Below are 16,120 nucleotides of genomic sequence, written 5' to 3'. Positions count from 1 at the left end.
TAAGTGTCAACATATCAATAATATAAACATAATCTCGACTAAACGATTCAATAAATATTAAATCATTTGGAACTAAAGTGATTAAATATTACATATTACCTTGTATATATTTAATCTAAAATATATAAAATTACTGCCACTTGTTTGTCATGATCTCATTTATGTTTTCCTAATTAAACTCTGTGTGTTCATTCACTCATTGCAAAGTCTTGTTGGTGTTACACTGCATTTCTGAGCGTTACGTGTCATGGTCTTGATATTCTACTTGTCTCCCTGGATGGTTTGCTCTTTGGCTTTGACCTTATGCCTGTTTTATGGATTACAATAATGGATTACCCTAAATGTAGCATTACCCAAACATTAAGCTAAATTTCAGTCAGTTTTATATTCTGTAATTCGATATGTTATTGTTTTTTTAAAGAAATCAAATCCATTGAGTGTTTAGCTGAATCAGAAGTTCATTTGAAGAGTTCAGATGCAAAAGCCTCTAAGTGCCATTTGAAATTCTCTTCTAGAATAATCATTTGTTATCAAGCTTGTATATTTAAATTCAGTAATTTCACTTAAATGGCAATTCATAGGTAATCTTCATTGCCATTTAAGTGAAATTACTTTACTTAAATATACAAGCTTGATAAAAATGAACATTCTTGAAGAAAATTTCAAATGGCATTTAGAGGCTTTTGCATCTGAACTCTTCATTTGAGAAACCGTGTGAATATGATTCTTAGCTTTTGAGCTGAAACTGACAAATCTGAATCCTATGGGGTCAGTTTCTGGATGAGATCTGCACACCCCACATATTTCCATCTGCCTATACGGAAGAAGCAGAAAATTAGTGTATGAATGCGCTGCAATTGACAACTTTCAAACGTCCTCCAAAGAAAACTTGTCAAGTGACGTGAGAATGATGAGTGTGACGAAGAGGATGATGACGTTCATCTCTGTGGGGTTTGCCCTCCAGTGGCATGAGATGAAAGCGCTTATCAGCGCCAACAACGTCACGTCACCCTGAGTTAGTAGTGTCTTTCACACCTTTATAGACTTTCACAGCAGGTGGACTATGTGTGTGTGTGTGTGTGTGTATGTGAGTTTGTCATGCTGAAGCTAAACCACTCAGAAAGGCTTTGCATCACTTATGGCTCTCATACGATTGACTGAGTATCAATGTTATGCTCAGAATCCCATTCTTTGGACATGAGCGGACATCACACCAAATATCCTTGAAAACACACAGACACACCTGAGGCTTATGCGTCTGCTGCTTTCTCAGCAGGATTTTGAGAAAGACCGCAGTGATTTCTGAGTAGCAGATTGTTATTTGTTCAGCAAACGCATTTGATTTCTCATTCAGCCAAAGAAAGACTTTCAGCCTCCTCTACATTGATGTGTTTTAGTGGTGTGTCATTAAAGGGGATTCTTGATTTGAAGGAAAAATGACAAAAACATCTCTTTAAAATCCTAATTATTTCTCCAATGCTTTACGCTGAGATGTATGAGTTCCAGGTGAATCAGTATTGTCTCAAACCGTGCTCAGATTTGCCAAAAGTCTGCAATCAAAAGTCAGAGAGCTCAATAGCAAACACAGAACGTTCCCCTAACGTTCCCGAATGGTCTGATGAGGTTATTTTTTTGGGAACCAAACAAGAACGTTATAGGAACGTTCCATGTAGGTTATTTTTAGGTTCCATTTTTATAACGTAAGGAGAATGTTCCGGGAACGTTCCCGTAACCTTGAGGGAAAGTTCGAGGAACGTTCTGGGAACCAAAAACTAACGTTCCCAGAACGTTCCCAGAACCTAAATTTGTTTGCTGGGAAATCAAACATTTCTCTTTTTTGCAAATCAGCTACGCTCCCATTCAAAAGTTTGGGGTCTGTAGTATAGCCCCTTTCACACAGCGCGTTGATCCCGGGAAATTGCAGGGAAATTGCCAGAACGCCTTCAGTGTGAATGCAAACACGATCCGGGATTGATACCGGCATCGATGCCGGGTTGGGCAACCCGGTCTCATCCCAAATCGTCATATAACTGACGTTTTGGGACGTCTTTTGACCATACGTCAATATTCGCCTTTTTAGGGCCCCCTTAAACGTCGGTAGATGAGGTTATGGGATCCTAACTCTACCCCATACCTAAACTTAACCCTAAACCTAACCCGTCACCTAACTGACGTTAAAGGTAAAGCGTCAGTTGTATGACGGCCCGGAATCGCCATCTACCGACGTTTAAGGGGGCCCTAAAAAGGCGGATATTGACGTATGGTCAAAATACGTCCCAAAACGTCAGTTATATGACGATTTGGGATGAGACTGTGTTAGGTTGGGGACCTAGTAACATTGCCGGAATCAGTCCCGCAGCTTCATATTTCTTGAGCATCAAATCAGCATACTGTATTAGAATGATTTCTGAAAGATCATGACACTGAAGATTTATGCTGAATATTCAGCTTTCACAAGAATAAATTACGTGTTAACATACGTTCAAATAGAAAATGGCTACTTTATATTGTAATAATATTTCACAATATGTGTTATGTTTAATCAAACAAATACAGCCTTTGTGAGAATAAGTGACTCCTTTCAAAAATACTAAATATTACAGACTCCAAACGATCCATAATTTTAGTGTTATGGCAGCAATTTTCTCATTTGTTTCTGTTTTTATTTCTTTTAGCAAAAACGTCTGAGACAAAGTGGATGTTTAAGAGCATATGTGTGTGCTCACTGCGGTTTAGACACAAACTTTATTCCCCCAGTGACTCAGATAGGAAGATGCAGCTTACCGCACCGATAAGAACACAATGAATGTTGCTTCATTCAACCGGCAGGAAAGAGTCGGTGTGTTACTGTTTGCTTATGTGTGTGTGAGTGTGTGTGTAAGGATATATGTGGAGGTGGAGATACGAACAGCAAACAGGGATATAAGCGTGCACGACCAAGACTGATAACCACAGATACTGCAGAAAACAAGCTCTGCATCCCCAAAACAACAGCAGCAGTGAATGTATCCAGTTGATCGGACATACACTTCAATAGTGGACGTAAATCAATCCTCAGCTTACAAAATTAGGCTTTAAATGATGAAGAACTGATACAAAATCTATAGTCATACAAAAACATGTTCACACCAATATCACAAAAGAAAAAAAATAAGAAATTATATGTTGCAGCATATTTTGTGTAAAATACAGTTATTTTTGCTAGTTCACTTTTATAATTTTTATCATTTTCATGTCATTCTCTATACAATGAGCAGGTTTTTTTTTTGTATTTTTAGAGTATTATAGTATTTATGATTTTGTTATATTTAAAAAAATAATATTATAATATTTTGAATGAGCTTTGATTTATAGTTTATTTAATTAACTTTTATTTAGCTTAGTATTCATTTCAATTTCAAAAATCACTGACAGAAAGTAAAAAAGATATAACATTTAACATGCTAAAAAATACTATATTTAGGGTAGTATTATTACAAACATATTATTGTAATGATACTATTTACAATATTTTTTTAATGGGAATTTCTTTTTTTTATTCCCAGTGGGGATTCTCGTGAAATTATCCACAATATATAATGTTTTACCGTATACTGTATATTGCAGCAACAAAATGACTGCTGAAGAGTTTGCTTTTAATTAGAACACAGTTTATTTATGAAATGTTAAAGGCTTTTTTTAATAAAATTTCTTTATTTTTTATTTTCGAGTTGAAATATGACCCAGATTGCTCTTCCTTCTTAAAAATAAAAGTTCTTTATTGGCATTGAAGATCAAACATAAATAACCTTTACCATCCACAGAAACTTCCCTTCGCATAAAAGGTTCTTTTCGCATAAAATGTTCTTCACACTAAGAAAAAGTGGTTGTTGTAAGAACTGTCCAATAAAAGGTTTGGGGAACCAGAAAAGGTTCTTATACGGCATTGCCCTTTTGGAACATCTTTTTTTAAATGTGTTGACAGATCCTGTGAGATCCACCCACATCTTTCTGCTTCTCCTCTGACAGCTTTTCTGTGGATTACACGGCGACAGCTCTAATGGTGAGTTTCACGCTTAAAGAAGTGGTGGTCTCTCATTACGGCCAAGCGTGAATATCTTCCTCGCACACGTGGAAGAGGCTCTACGTCAAGAACAAAGACGTTCTGATTGCCCTTTTCAGTCTCCCGTCTCAGTGTCTTGAATCCATTAGGAAGACCTGCTACCCACAATACATTACGGGGAACCGTGATTTCGGTGTGTACGTGACATCATTAACCCCATGATAGCGTCATAGTGTTAACATTAGTGTCAATTGTTCCAGACTGATAAACAGGATACGGGTCATTAGCCTAATCACGCACACAAATAAGGCCTCTTTTCATCTTTTTCTGAGAGCGCATGCTGAATTCCAGCCATTTCATAAAATTGCCCTTTTAGATTCAAGATTACTTTGAAAAGAAGTCTTGTATAAGGCAAACCTGAAGACAAAGTTTGGTACGTTCATAAGTACTGTAGCAGATGTCTCTCTGATCTCTGAATGATTTCTAAGTACACGCAGGATGAATTTGCAGGAGCTTGTGAGATGTGGTCAGGTGGTGTTTTTGTGTCTGTGCATCTGTCCGCTGACGTAAATGACATAATCAAATATTTTATAGCCTATAAAAACCTCTTTAATCAGATTCTTCAATGTTTATTTGATTCCCATCTAAGTATGTTCATTGTTGCTTGAACAGAGCAGAGTGAAGAAGCTGATGGAGGCAACCATTTTTTCAACATTTATTGTAAATGATTTATCCATGCACATCATTATTTTTTGTTCAGGTCATATGTCCTCGTAATGTTGAATCAAAATAACTTCCCCATTTCCTGCAGGGTCTCTTCTCTTCTCTGATGATGTGTTTACTGGTGTGAGGGGGGAGCGACCTGTCAATCACATGAGATCCACCAATAGCAAACCACAACTATAATCAATTCCTGATAAGCAAAATCCCACATTTAGTCTTGTTTGAGAAGCAATTACACTCGGATATATCACAATAGGGAAGGAAAGTCTTTAGCAACTTAATGCCCGCTTTAACAGGCTCACCCCCAGACAGAGAGTGTCATTAACAACATATAAGGGCAGATCCCTTGAGCGCAAGTGATGATGCTTTGAAGTGAGTGATCAAGATGTACTGTACAGATAAGCTTTCCTTTAATTCCCCTTTTTCCTTCACATGGGGCGAGGGGGATGAGTTAGAAAGAGAGGGAAGGAAGTGAGGATGCACAATTAAGACATGAGAAGCACACTAGATGTTAAAATGAAATGTTTTTAAGAAAAGATCAGAAGGGCTGTAGAGTTTCTGCTAGTTTTGGTACAGAAGAAAGAACAGGAATAGCAATATTAGAGACACACATGGGTATAAAATTAGTTTTTTCTTCACAGATATATCAGTCAACTGTGATTTTTTAGTTTTTTGAGTTTACATTCATAATAACACTCATTCAGATGTTTTAAAACATAGTGATGGGAAGTGTGATATTTGAGCCTCGTTCAGCAAAATCAACTAATCTTTTTCATTTCAATTGCAATGTTACATGTTAATAGTCAAAGTCCCCAACACATCAAACGTTATGGCAAAACGTTACGGCGCAAACGTTGATCACGTTTAGAATATGAAAAAAACTGTAATGCAGCCAAAGCCAAATAATGAGAAAAAGAAATGAAATTCAGGACCTTTTGTCATGTCACATCCCCATAAGATGGAACTATGCAGTCATACCGGAAACAGAAAAAAATTTGTTTAGGTCGTTCATTCATAACCAGTCCACAAACAAATTCATAAACTGTAAAAAAATTACTTAAATAAAAAATTGAGACCAGAAACGCATCACGTAACTGTAGGAGTACAGAAAAGTTGTTTTCATCAGAAGACCCAGTTGATAATTGTATTAAACAATATGCATTAAGTTTTAGTGTAGTTCTCTGGGTCCAAGCTCGTCCCTGTGAACTGCGCACCAAATATACATACCCTTTAATCTATTCACTCATATGCAAGTGTGAACTCAAAGAAAAGATAAAAGAAACATGCACAGATTAATTGTTTACTTTCAGATCTATAACATGCGTTTATTTTCATTTCATGAACACATTTTTAAATATAGCATGCAAGTTGAATGGATTATTTGTATGGTGGGTGTCTTTCAATTCTGAAAAGCTGAAAAGACATTATTATGGTTACATAAAAAAAGCTAATCAAAAATGAATCTTTGGGAAAAAAAGAAAGTTAAACAGGTCTGGAAAGGTCTGGTTTAAAGTTTCAAGCTTTTAGTTACAACCCCAGATCATTAACTGCCCACTGTTAGCAAATTAACAATTATTATTAGCTATAATACATTTTAATGGATCTCATTACTGTAATTCTGTTGGAGGAGATTAAATCTCTTTAGCAAAGCTCTCAAATTAAGTTGTAATTTTACAGCTTGAGTTGATCACTTTACATGTTTTGCAAAAGGCTACTTTATGAGTGTGTTATTGTGAAACTCAACATCTCTCATGACGCAACCCTCTCCTTCAATCTCAACCTCTCTCTTTCTCTTTTTGTCTTTCTCTCATACTAACACGTGTGGTGGTGTAATTTCCACTGTTGGCTGATTTCTGCGCTGATGTGCTCAGTAGGGGACCAGCGCAGCTGTGCTTACCTCTTTGCACGTCCTGCTGGGATTCTCAGTTCCTTATCAATTATTCTGCTAAAGTCTCTATGGAGCGCATGGTTCCGACCAGGATAATGCGAACGCCAACCTTTAATCAAGCGTGAGGCGACCCGTCTCATCAAATCCCACAGAGCAATAAGAGTTGTAGTTACACACACATACACACACATACACTTCATTCATAAAACTGTAAAAATGTTTCACACAACATATTTAATAGCCTAAACTTTTTTGTTGTTGTAAAAGTGATTTTCTTGTGAAAGAGAGAGAAACTCATACAGGTTTGGAACAACTTCAGGGTGAGTAAATGATTTTGGGTGAACTATCTCTTTAAGCCCAAAGTACACTTAAAAGGGGCAGTCACACTACACATTTTGTTCCATTGACTTCCATTCATACGCATGTGAATGCTTCAAACCGGAAACACAAGCTCATGCGAAAAGTTTCACATTTCAAATTTGATCTGCGAATTCACATCACATGTGACCAGTGAAAGATTGATACGTCACGGGCCACGGCGTGACTTCTTGGCTAAAATAAAAGAATGGTATTTTTGTAATAAAGGCAAGTAGATTGTATATTTTCACATTCTGAATGTATTACTATTTGTTTATAAAAAAGAGTGTGACGTCATATCATGACCATTGCAGTGTCCGAAGAAATTTTGAACGCTCAAAGTCTAGTGTGACCGCGGCTTTAGTTTTTTTACGCATATAGTGTACAGTCAAACATGTAGCCTTTCAAAGTATACTTCGATTGATAGCATGCGTCTCTGCCTGAAGAATGTCGACATGTACAAGAAAGATTCATTTTAGTCCACTGTCTGCCCTATTTTTCTCCAGAAGTTATGACTGATAAAAATGTATTGTATTCTTTTAAACTAAAGTTGCAGCTCCTGTATCTCAAAATCCCCTCACATAAGTGATTGTCATGCGGGCGTCTGTTGTTGTTGCCATAGATATCTATATAAAGGCTAGATATCTCGTCTGCGCTGCTGGCCAATGGAGGTCGACGTCAGCACCTGGCGGCCATCTTGTCACAGGCAGCTCGCTCACTCGTAACATTGTTTTAATGGCATGTAATTTTTAAATAACCGTAACTTGCACACTTTTCTACCGATTTTCAAGCGGTCAGGTTTGTTATAAGCGTCAGAGATGTAGTTACACTGCATACTTATGAATAATATAACACAGTCTCATCCCAAAAAGTCATATAACTGACGTCTTGGGACGTTTTTTGACCGTACGTCAATATCCGCCTTTTTAGGGCCCCCTTAAACGTCGGTAGATGGCGATCCCGGGCCGTCATACAACTGACGCTTTACCTTTAACGTCAGTTAGGTGACGGGTTAGGTTTAGGGTTAGGTTTAGGTCTGGGGTAGAGTTAGGATCCCATAACCTCATCTACCGACGTTTAAGAGGGCCCTAAAAAGGCGAATATTGACGTATGGTCAAAAGACGTCCCAAAACGTCAGTTATATGACGTCTTGGGATGAGACCGGGTTGAATAATAAGTGTATAAATAAATAATCATCCAGAATTATAGCCACGTTGATAACATTTGTAAGAAACCAAACCGTTTGTAAATCCGTCAAGATTTCAATGAGATAAGAGTATTTGTGTTCGTGCTGATCACTCATCTTACATCAGGTACCACAGAGTCCACTAGAAAGCCTGCCTGTGACAAGATGGCCACCGGTGATGACGATAAAGACTCCGCCGCAAGACATCTAGCCTTTATATAGATATCTATGGTTGTTGCAGTCTCTGGTAATTTGTTGTTGTTCCATATCTTTAATTTTGTTTCTACTGTGAATCAACAGCCCATGCAGACAAGTGTTGCCACCTTATGGAACAACTGATTAGTGCGAAACAAATTCAATGGCCATGTGCGACCTTCATGTACAAAATATGTCCGGTAACAAAAATGAGGCAGCGCGCATCCTGGTGGTGTCACCAACACTATATGCTGACTCTCGTCAGTATACTTTCTCTTCTTTTCTTGTTGAATAATGTAGCATCACAGTCTATGGACCATTTTGCAAGATGTAAACAACACTGGTCCAGAAACACTTCCTGTTTCAGTTTGTAACTGTTTTCTTTATTTCACATGCAAAGAAAACATCTTAAAGATGTGTTGTTTAACTTTTTGATTCAGTTTTATGTTTTGTTTGTTGTATTTTATCCCAGCTTTTATGTAGTTTTAAAAAAACTGAAACAGGAAGTGCTTCTGGACCAGTGTTGTTGACATCTCGCAAAATGGTCTATATAGTTCCTATTGGCTGCTCATGTTGCAGTGCATTATGGGTACTTATTTCCTCTCACCTTCTGTGTGTGTGGACACAAGTTCCATTTACATCTGATATTATGGTGTGTTTTGGTTGATCGGATCACAAGTGGACAAGGGAGACACATACTCGTTTAAACCTGGTGTTTCAACCCGTCACTTGTTTCAACCACTTATGTCCTGATTTCTTTGAGGGGAGGGTCTATGGGATTTTGAATGTATGTGTTTTACATATTTACATACTGTATGAACACGTCTGGAAAAAAACATAAGGAGAGCATCAGCTTTTGTTTCTGCTCTGATAGCTGCAACCAGGAATGGTAAGAGAAAACTGTGCTTGGTACATTTTTCATCTTCAAAACAAACTCGGGTCTTCAGCCGACAAAGTTTAAATCTCTTCTAGCTTCCCATGTGTTCGCATTAGGTCAGTAGTCTGGAGACTAAGTGGTCTTTTGAGGCTGTTTAAATGCTTTCAAACCACATGAGCGTTTATACTACGAAAGCAATCCGGTCGAATGCGTTTTCTACTACCTCTGGAAGTAGTCGAAATTGGACAAGCTCAAAACATTTTAGACCCCGTTTAGTATCGTCGAACTAAAACGTATCTTCATAATAGATGCAAACAGGGCCTAACAGGCTGGTTTTAGAGGGTTTTTGGTCACTTCGCTGCAACACTTTCTCACCCCAAGGCGTCACCTTTTGACCATGCTTTAATATTTGACGCTTTAGGTGCCCTTTAGCATCAGTTACATGACGCAATCCTATGACGTCATCTAACTGACGCTAAAGGAAAGCGTCAGTTAGATGACGCGGGTAGGTTTAGGCCTGGGGTAGGGGTAGGGTTACACGCGATCCTAGGGCGTCATGTAACTGATGCTAAAGGGCGCCTATTTAAGCATGGTCAAATGCTTCCCTCTGGTCAGGCTGGGAAACCAGCTGACCAACCAGCTAAAACCAGCTGAACACCAGCTTGGCCAGGCTGGGAGACCAGCTTAAACCAGCTAGGATCAGCCAACCATCTTAAACTGTTTTTTTTTTTTTTTTTTAAGTTAGTTTAGTTTATATAACTGCACCAAAAACCTATTTTTAAATAGCAGCATTTAATTATATTTTTGGGTGAGCTTTTCCTTTTAGTAACACTTATAGTGCCTACATCATGTTGTGGGGCAGTCAAGATGTTGAGGAGACCTTGAAGACGCATGGCGCATAAGAAAGATGTGTCCTCCAGCATAGGACAGATTTGACAGGATAAGGCAAAGCCGAACTCGTCTGCAGTTGTGATGTGAGCAGTTTGTCAGCGATAATGACGAGCATCCGCAGTACAAGAGTGTGACGGTAAAACTTTAAACGATCTTTCGATTTACCAATAGTGATTAATTGCAGTCTATTGAATTTAGAGCAGCAATTTTCATGAAAAGGCCCAAATGATTTGAGCTCATTAAAAGGTTAGTCGTGTATCTTGTTTTGGCATGTTGAGTTTTAGGTGTGATTACATTTTTTTGATAAAACGGCTTAATAACTGACACATCCACATGACGTATCCTAGAGTGCTTTGACATTTTACTTTGTGTTCATAAATCCGCACTGATATTCTTAGCATTAGGTAACAAAAATGACATACCATGAAATAATTAGATGCTGCTGAATTTCAATTCCAATTCCATTCTATATAAAGCAAAAGCAATGTGTTTTTATTCACCTTTTGCAGAGTATGGTCTGTCTGAATGGCAGGTCACCGAGTAATTTGTGACACAACTCATTCAGATAATTTGCTTCAAGTTACAAAATGAGTAAATGTGAGTGTTTTCTGCTGTAAAATTAGAAATTACTGTAACCAGAGTTTGCGTTCCTCATGTCGACTGATTTTATTACAAAAGTTCTTTAATACAGATAAATAAATAAAGACAATTACATTTTTCGTACATACTATATTTTAATACTTGTGCTGCTCGCTAGATTCCAGTGTTTATTTGGGCACTTCAAAATGAAACATGCTGAACAAAACAGTGATGTGCACCAATGCAAGTACATCTTTTATTTAACATCAGTCACAGATCTTACATGTCCATTATATTAAAAAGAACAGAAGAGTCGAATGAAAAGATGAGGCAAAAAATAAATAATTTGTTTTTTCAAGAAGGAAAATATACAATAAGGGCCCAAAGGCTCAAACTCAAGTTAGTTTGGCAAGAGCAGGGAACAGAAAGCGGGTCTTATGCTCTTAAACACACGTCTTCAACGCTGTTGCCCTTCATCTGCTGAAGCTCGTGGTGGCCCAGTAGCCGATATTGGAAACTAACTCGATTTACAAACTTCCCGCTCGACACCATTCTGACCACAGTGTTATCGCAGCTGACCTTCATTTGAGCTGAAGAGAGATAAGGAGAAGGTTATAAGTTTCTTTGCGCTCTAAACTGCACAGCACGATTGCTGCCGGAATCAATGATGATGCACACGAGATAAAGAGAAAATTCTCACCTGGTCCATTAAACGAGTAGCAGAGATCTGCCATAGGGAACATCTTGGAAGTGTCCATGCCGTTTCCACCGAGAAGCTCGACAAAGTCTCCAGAACCAGCACAGCCGAGAATGGACCGCTACATAGATAAAGAAGAAGTCTCAAACTCGTCGTACAGATTTTTTGTTTTCTGATAGTTGACAAAAAGACACTGGTCTTGTGTAAATGCTGCGATGTTTGCACACCTTGAGATCATTGTGTTGGCCGAGACTGAGCTCCCCAATCTGGATCTCCACTGGATAGATGATGGAGAAACTGCAGTTCTTGTGCTGCTGTGGAATGACCATGGTGAAACTGCCCTCTGGGGTCTGAGAGACAACATTACAAGCTACAAAAAGAGAAAGAGACATAAGGTTAACCATCAGTATTTTACATGTTAAGCTTTGAGTGTGGCTTCTGGATGAGCCATATTGAACTTTTGTGACAAAACCAAAACTATAGTTCCTCATGCAACATTTAAAATATATATATATTTGTATTTCTGTGCATGCGCACTTACGGAACGGGTTGATGAGTTTGCGGAATGTTACTGTGAAGCTGCTTCCTGATTGGTGAAGTCTGAAGAACAGCATGGCGACATTCTGAGACGACCGTGTGATTGGTCGAGACACTCCAGTTTCGCAGTAATCAGAATAACGCTCGTACAGAGGGAGAGGATGGTCCTGTGAGCTGGGAAACTTCTCGCCCTTCATAACCCAGCCATCAAATACCTTCAAGATTAAAAAAAAAGGTTTGCATTTAACAGCATTCTGCTCATCTCTCAGTGAAACATATTTTTCAGAGCTAATTATTGGAGCACATTTGACAAGAAAATACAATTTTAGTGTTTCTACTAAATGATTACCATTTCTTTGTAATAATTTGTTCAATTTGCTAGCAATATCTGAGTAAATGCAACACCATTTTTACCACAGTTGTTTTCAGTTCAAGTTAACTATGCTGAACTCATTTTAGTTTAGGTCAGGGGAAGTTTACATAATTCCCTTAAGTTTTACCCGACTGCAAATCAATTATAACAAATTTCCACTCATGTTTAATGTCCATTTCATTGAACAGAAATTAATTCATCTTTAACAATATCCCATTTGCGTTTTTCGGTTCTATTAAACTGCATTTAATTGGCATAAACCTTGCTCATTCTTGTTGAGCTGTACTCAGAATCTATGATGCAATTAGTTTGAAATTACTTATGCAGTTTTACTCAATTGGATTTTTAATTATATTTTTTTTTTTTTAGAGTAGCATATAATCAAGGTTGTACGGTCTGGCTTAAAATGACATCACATGTGATCTTTTGGCGCCCTGACTTAACCTGGCTTATGTGTACGATTCACAGCTTAAACACGGTACAGATACACATAAACACACCCCCTGTTCTGTATAATAAAGTAGTGTCTGCACTACTATTACATTCCTTTGTGTGCTCAAGACTACAAAACAATGGATGTAAGTTTCTGTGCAGGGTGATGAATTGTGTATGTGCACGTGTGAACATTTCACCTTTATGAAATCTCCTCCTCTGCAATCGATGTTGACCGAATCATACTCAATGCTAATGATGTCACTAGGCTCGCCAATGAAAAACACAGCGCAGTTTAACTGTGGACGTTCTGCTGTGAATGTAAACTGGCCCTCTATGGCCACCATATCCAGACATCCTGAGAGACAAGGAGGAAGATAAAGGCAAGAAAAGGTGAAAGAGCTGTACCATATGAAAATATACACGAATAACCACTGTTTAAATATTAAGGAATGCCATAATGTGCTAGTATATCAATTCAGCAGTTAAAATAAAACAAATATGAAGTCAAGATCATGAGATGGAGGAATGAAATCCCAGGTTTTTCACGTACTCAACGCTCTGCGATATACAAACTCCTCTGGTAACTCTCGCTTTAGTTCAGAGCTCAGCAAAGATAATAATCCTTCTGGGCTGATCTCGTTATCCTGATAAAACAACAAGAAACAGGACATGGTAAAAAAAATAAGCAATATTAATACTTTAGGATTGCATTTCAATCAGATGTGCTCAAGGCAAAAACAATTTTAGGATTTTACCAAAAAGGTTGTAAAAGAGCTCGAAAGTTTCATAAAAGGCTCTACTCATAATACGAATAGATACATATATATTTTATGGCCAAAGCATGTGTAGGCTACTGTAGAAACAGGACACTTGCAGGTGAGGACCTATTTCTGCTTGATCCGACCTTTAACATTAATTTCACTGGTGCAACCCAATGTAATCAGCTTCTATTAGTCACATTAAACAATATTTTAGCATTGAATCAAACCTCTCAATTAAATAAATGTTTTGTTACCTGACAAAACAAATGTACAGTGCATATAGGCTATACTCACAATGAATGGTAAGATAAAGTTGTACATAGACATCTTTATTTACAAGCCTATTACTATAATATACACACGTTGTTACTAAAAATAAACACACATATTGAGGTCCCCGTACTAAATGTGAAAAGTTGTAGAAAGCTACTCTAATGATAGTCTCTGTGTGTGTGAGAGAGGTGAGCAGGTGTCAAAATCTCACCTGTATGTCCAAAAAGCGCGCGTGTCCCCGGAGAGCCGTGACGCTCAACAGGAGGAAACACAGCTGTGCGCGCGAAGTGCCCGACATCTCCGTGCCGTCTGTTCGCGTGGATTTCAGCAAAAAGAGAACAATTCCAAGAGCTCCCGAGCAGACTGCTCCTTTTATACTCCCTCACATAAATAGACGAGGGGGGGCTGCCTGTATGGATCAATTTATGTGAGTCCGCGAGCTCGTGTGTGTGTGTGTGTGTGTGTGTGAGAGAGTGAGTGAGAAAGAGAGAGAGAGAGAGAGAGAGAGAGAGAGAGAGAGAGAGAGAGAGAGAGAGAGAGAGAGAGAGAGAGAGAGAGAGAGAGAGAGAGAGAGAGATCATGACAGACGCGTAGTGTATTCTAGTTTCCCTTATACTAATTAAATAGACTATTACAAACACTTAAGAAACATTTTTTTTAATTGTAGCCTACCAATAAATTGCTAAAAAAAACTATAAAGATACTCACACTTGTAAAATATCAAGTATAAAATATCAACTATAGCAGAAATGTAACATTTCCCCCATTTCCTCTAAGTACTAATTTATATATGCTGTGATTATTAACTGTTTTCTAGTCACTTAATACTATGATATCTATAGCGAATAACATTTAAAAAAGAGACATGAAAATACAGATGTTTTACCATTTTTGTGGTAAAATTATACATACAGCATAGGTGTGTATATATATATATATATATATATATATATATATATATATATATATATATATATATATATATATATATATATATATATATATATGAAGAGTTCAGATGCAAAAGCCTCTAAATGCCATTTGAAATTTTCTTCTTTAATGATGATTTTTTTATCAAACTTGTATATTTAAGTTCAGTAATTTCACTTAAATAGCAATTAATAGGTAATTTTCATTGCCATTTAAGTGAAATCACTGAACTTAAATATACAAGCTTGATAAAAATGATCATTTTAGAAGAAAATTTCAAATGGCACTTAGAGGCTTTTGCATCTGAACTCTTCATATATATATATATACTGTAAGTACTATTAACCAAACATATGCTTTTTATTATTGTTTTAAACATAGGCTATATATATTTTTAATTTTAATTTTTTCATTTTTTTATTTTTATTTTTAAAACATCCTTGCAGCTTTAAACACCATAAAAGACTCATGTAAATCTAGGACCACCTAAACAAACCCATGTGTGTCTTTTTTCTTTGAGAATTACTTATTTTCTTCATCTACAGTGAAAAATTGGGAAAAAGTGGGAGGATGATCAGGTAGACTGATTGAATGATTGTCACAAACAGTGAGTCAGTGAGGTATGATTGCGTGTTTTATACGAATTGTTCATCTAAAAAAGAAAATTATGTCCCTCACCATCATGTCGTTTCATACTTGTGTGATTTGCTATCCTCTGTGCAGAAAAAAAGCAATAGGAAGCATTTTTCACATGTTTCTTTTTATCTCATGCAGTCACAACATGAACATGAATGTGAGTAATTAATAACAGTTTTATTTTTTTACTCTGGGGTAAACTAACCTTTTAACATTTATTCATTATAATGTAATGAGGCAGGTGAACTTTTCACTTGCATATTAATACAACAGCCCACTAATTGTCTCAGACTGGTGTTATTTTCTTACACCTACAGTGAAGCAACTGTGTCAGGTGAGCTGAATAACAGCATTTCACCGCAGTAAATCAAATGTTTACTGCTCTTAAACCTAATTGCTCTCAGCTTAAAGGTCTTTGAGAATTAGTCGCTAAAAGTCACCTCGGGTGAAAACCCAATCAGAATGTGTGTGTGTGTGTGCATGAGGGTTCCTTGTAAACAGCTTCATAAGAAAACGAAATAATGTCTTAAAAGATATCTGTAAAGGGGTGTTTTAGTAATTAGCTCAATTTAAGAGCAACAGAAGTCAGCAGAAGGTTCCAACCACAATATAAAGATTTAATGCAGTCATATCATGCATTTTTATTAGCTGCTCATTTTTTTCTGTGTCGTGAGACCCGTGACCATATTTCACCCTCTCTCTATGGAGTCTGTTTAAGAAACGCCCCCTTTATGTATAAA

General features: G+C 37.3%; 1 protein-coding gene across 1 annotated transcript; it reads right to left on the bottom strand.

Moving 5' to 3' along the window:
• Nucleotides 1–10,967: 10,967 nt before the first annotated feature.
• crhbp (corticotropin releasing hormone binding protein) lies at nt 10,968–14,192 on the bottom strand. The gene is made up of 7 exons (XM_039689014.2): nt 14,026–14,192; nt 13,331–13,424; nt 12,978–13,135; nt 11,977–12,187; nt 11,663–11,805; nt 11,439–11,556; nt 10,968–11,328 (listed from the first exon to the last, which is right to left on the bottom strand). The coding sequence occupies exons 1-7, from the start codon at nt 14,110–14,112 to the stop codon at nt 11,174–11,176; spliced, it is 966 nt and encodes a 321-aa protein (XP_039544948.2). The 5' UTR covers nt 14,113–14,192; the 3' UTR covers nt 10,968–11,173.
• Between the last annotated feature and the right edge of the window lie 1,928 nt (nt 14,193–16,120).

Source organism: Pimephales promelas, chromosome 19 (assembly GCF_988280905.1).
Source record: "Pimephales promelas chromosome 19, fPimPro1.hap1.1, whole genome shotgun sequence".
NCBI lineage: Eukaryota > Metazoa > Chordata > Actinopteri > Cypriniformes > Leuciscidae > Pimephales > Pimephales promelas.
The sequence above is the reverse complement of the archived record's forward strand: the minus strand, read 5'-3'. Positions and strand labels throughout refer to the sequence as shown.

Coding starts and splice junctions, on each gene's coding strand:
- crhbp (XM_039689014.2), bottom strand. CDS start 14,112: ATGTCGGGCACTTCGCGCGCACAGCTGTGTTTCCTCCTGTTGAGCGTC. Junction 12,188..12,977: donor GAGGAGGAGATTTCATAAAG/GTGAAATGTTCA, acceptor TTAATCTTGAAG/GTATTTGATGGCTGGGTTAT. Junction 11,557..11,662: donor GCCAACACAATGATCTCAAG/GTGTGCAAACAT, acceptor TTATCTATGTAG/CGGTCCATTCTCGGCTGTGC.